Source organism: Otolemur garnettii, unplaced genomic scaffold, assembly GCF_000181295.1.
Source record: "Otolemur garnettii isolate 467f Iridium unplaced genomic scaffold, OtoGar3 scaffold00002, whole genome shotgun sequence".
Classification (NCBI taxonomy): domain Eukaryota; kingdom Metazoa; phylum Chordata; class Mammalia; order Primates; family Galagidae; genus Otolemur; species Otolemur garnettii.
In genome coordinates this window covers 55,108,268-55,111,465 of record NW_003852397.1, presented here as the reverse complement: position 1 = coordinate 55,111,465, position 3,198 = coordinate 55,108,268, and the positions used below count along the sequence as shown (strand labels likewise).

Sequence of the window (3,198 nt, the reverse complement as noted above, 5' to 3'; positions counted from 1 at the left end):
TTTTAAGTGGATACAAAATGATTTCAGCAATGCAGACAATTAAGTACATTGTTGTCAGCAATGGTGCTATGGGCAAAATATCCTACACAACAAACAGATTTCCATCTGAGTATATAGCACTGTTCCTGACAACGATGCAGCCACAGTTGTGGTGGTGGAGAGTATATTCCCTTGGACTCCCTGACTCTGTGGGACAAGGGGACCGTGACAGGTTGCAGCTGCTGAGTGAATATCCCCAAACAGATGTATTTCTAGTCGGTTTTAGTGTCCTCATTCAAAAAATGAGTTCAAAGAAGCCTTTCTTGCTTGTCAGGACTCACATTGATCTCAGGGATGACCCCTCTGCTACTGACAAACTTGTCAAGAGCAACCAGAACAAACGGAAGCCTGTCACTCCAGAGACTGCTGGAAGGCTGTGCACGGGTGGAGGGCTCTGCACTCACCCACAAGGCCTGAAAAGTGTGCTGACAACACAGCACCAGCTCCTTAAGCCTGCAGAACCGAAGAGCCACAGGTGTGAGCTGCCAGGAACATCCCTCCAAAGCCCTTTCTGCACAGCTGGGGCCAGCATCAGACTAAACGCAATGTTAAATCAAACTAAAGTTTGATTACCAACGTTTGTTTCCTGGAGTCATGAGAAAAGCCCTGCACCCACCCATGTCTAGTCATGTAAGTTGAGGAACACTGTTGTGCCTAACTTTGAGTAGTTGTTTATTGTCAGAAAAGTGATCATCACTTACTCATTTTGGTGTTTGTTTAAAAGTAAGCATGCTCGTCGTGACTCTCTAACCCACTAATTGAAACTCTTGAAGAAATTCCTTGCTCCCACTCTATGTTCTAGACCTATTATATGTCTAATAGACCATATAATAGGAGCTATAGATGAAAGTCATGTGTACTTTTTAAATTTCTGGTAGTTGCATTTCAAAATGTTTTTAAAAACAAGTGCAATTCATTGTAATATTTTATTAGCTTAACATAGCCAAAATAGTACCATGTTTACCTGCAATCTGTATAAAAACTCTAATGAGGTATTTTATGTATTGTTTTGTACTGTCTTGGAAATCCAGTGTGTTTTTACAATTAACAGCCATATCATTTCAGACTCTTTACCCTTCAGCACCCCACAGCCACATCTGGTTAATGGCTACTGTCTGGGACAGTGTGGGTCTAGTCTATTAGAATACTTAATGTCAAACTCTAGGTAAAGCAGAGTATTATCCATGGATTACGAAGGTAGGTCCTATCTGGAATGAACTGACAAGCCCTAACCCCTAAGCAAACTCGAAGTCATATATGGGTGTGCTGGTCTTGACGCCAGCTGCCAGTTCCTTCACATCCACGTGGTCCAAGCAGTTTTCTGTCCTGATGCCTTTCATGCTGTTGTTCCCTGAAGGACTGGCTGAATCCCTCTCCAAAGCAACTTGAGGTCAGATGTTTAACATGGCAATATGTTGACCATCACATCTCCCAGACAGGCCTCATCCAGAAAAAGCAACAGAGACTTTTCAAACATCCTATGGTCCTATAAGCAGATACTTGGTTGAGACCCCTTTCTGGGCCCTTCAAAACTCACCTCGGAGGCTGTCCTAGTAAAGAGTGGAGGACCAGAAAATGATCCTGAAAGTAGAAGGTTAGGGCTCCTGCTTCTTGTTGTCCAAAAGCTTGGGAACTTGTGCCCAGTGCAGTGTGGGGGCACCAAGTGTAGTGAAGGTTGAAGGCTGGCTCTGCCTCACTGCACTCCAAACCTGCCACAGGAGGCCCAGTGCCTTGCTGCCCTGGTTCCATTAGGACGGACATGATTCTCTGTCCTTCTCCCCTCAGAAGCTCTGAGGAGTAGGATGGAGCTTCTTTTAGCAAATTCATGATCACTAGTAAGGTGGGCAAAAGCACAGTGAGGAGGTAAGATCCGACCTCAGGAAGTCCCCTTCCAGAGAGAGAGGAGCTGGTGCTGAGGGCCTGGCCCAAGACTACCCAGTCTGAGGTAGGTGAAGAGTCCTGCCTTTTCCAGAGGAGCCTGAGCTGAAGGGTCCTGAGCTCTGCCCAGAGGAGCCCCTATGCAGGCTGGGGAGGACAGACTCATATATAGGGCAAGAGGGACTGGTGGGGAGGAGCTGGGCTATGCAGGTTTGTCCTCCAACATAGAGGTTATAGGTCAGCTAGGCTGGAACAATCAGAGAAAGGAGGAGGAGTGAGATGGACAATATCCAGGGACATGCTTATTTAGGAGCACCAGAGGAAAAACAGTGTGAGAAAGCCCTACATGGGACAAATGGAAAAAGTTCTCTCCATTTCTTTCCATCCCACCACTGCCCTTGCTGGTGCTTAAAATGGGGCTTTGAAATCTGTCCTCAGCTGGATGCCCACCAAAGCTGATGGTGCCTAGGCTGGTGAGAAGTCCCAGGCCTACCCGTCGTCCACCCCAGGTCCTCATGGATATTACCCCTGCCTCCCATGCCAAGAGCTCCTCACTGTCCCCCCAGGAGGAGCCAAAGACTCCAAGGATCTGGGATCCTGCCTGAGCTGCCCTCCTCCAGGCCAGAGTCTCTGGGGTCTCTAGACACAGCCACATTTGACCACCATCTTGAGGCCAACATGATGCATTTATTAGAAAGACTCACAGCCTGGCTTCCCCAGAAGGGACCAACTCTAATGTGGACATTCAGCCTGGGAGCAGGACTGACCTTGTCCCCCACAGGGCACTGGGCCAGGACATCATGGTGTGGAATCCACAACTCCATGTCCAGCCACTCAACTCCAACCTGAGGAGGATGGGGGGCTGGCCCTCAGGGAGCTTGATTGCTGTCTTCTGATCATCTCAATTGCTTCACGGCAGTATTAGAGGGTGGGGGGGTCCAGTCTCAGAATCTGGGCATTGAGAATCGTGTTCTTGTCCACTTCCTTAGTCCCAGCACAAGACAAGTTGTCCTCAGTCATCTTGTTGTGATTTCTGCTTGTGACGGAGCTCTCAGAGAATAAGCCCTGAGACGTATCTTTCTGGGAACTAGGAAAAGTAGCAGCTCTGAGGCACCTTCCTCTGTGCCCAATTCCCGAGAGGTGGGGCTTTCTCCCTCCCACAGGTCCCCACTCTGGCTTCACTAGGAGCCCAGGAAAGAACCTCACCTCCAGGTTCATCCCTGCTCCATCTAACAACCCCAGCCAGACCCTTCTCTTTTCTGTGTCCTTGGGTTTGGTCTA

At 48.4% G+C, this 3,198-nt stretch overlaps 1 protein-coding gene across 1 annotated transcript in view; it reads right to left on the bottom strand.

The window, feature by feature from the left end:
* The window catches only part of LOC100956423 (solute carrier family 22 member 13-like), a gene marked incomplete at its 3' end in the record, with an annotated part of 14,324 nt that overhangs the window by 5,721 nt on the left and 5,405 nt on the right, over positions 1-3,198 (bottom strand). Inside the window, 2 exon segments of the mRNA XM_012804936.2 lie at positions 321-492; positions 1,577-1,871. Of these exon segments, the coding sequence (XP_012660390.2) occupies positions 321-492; positions 1,577-1,871 (467 nt within the window).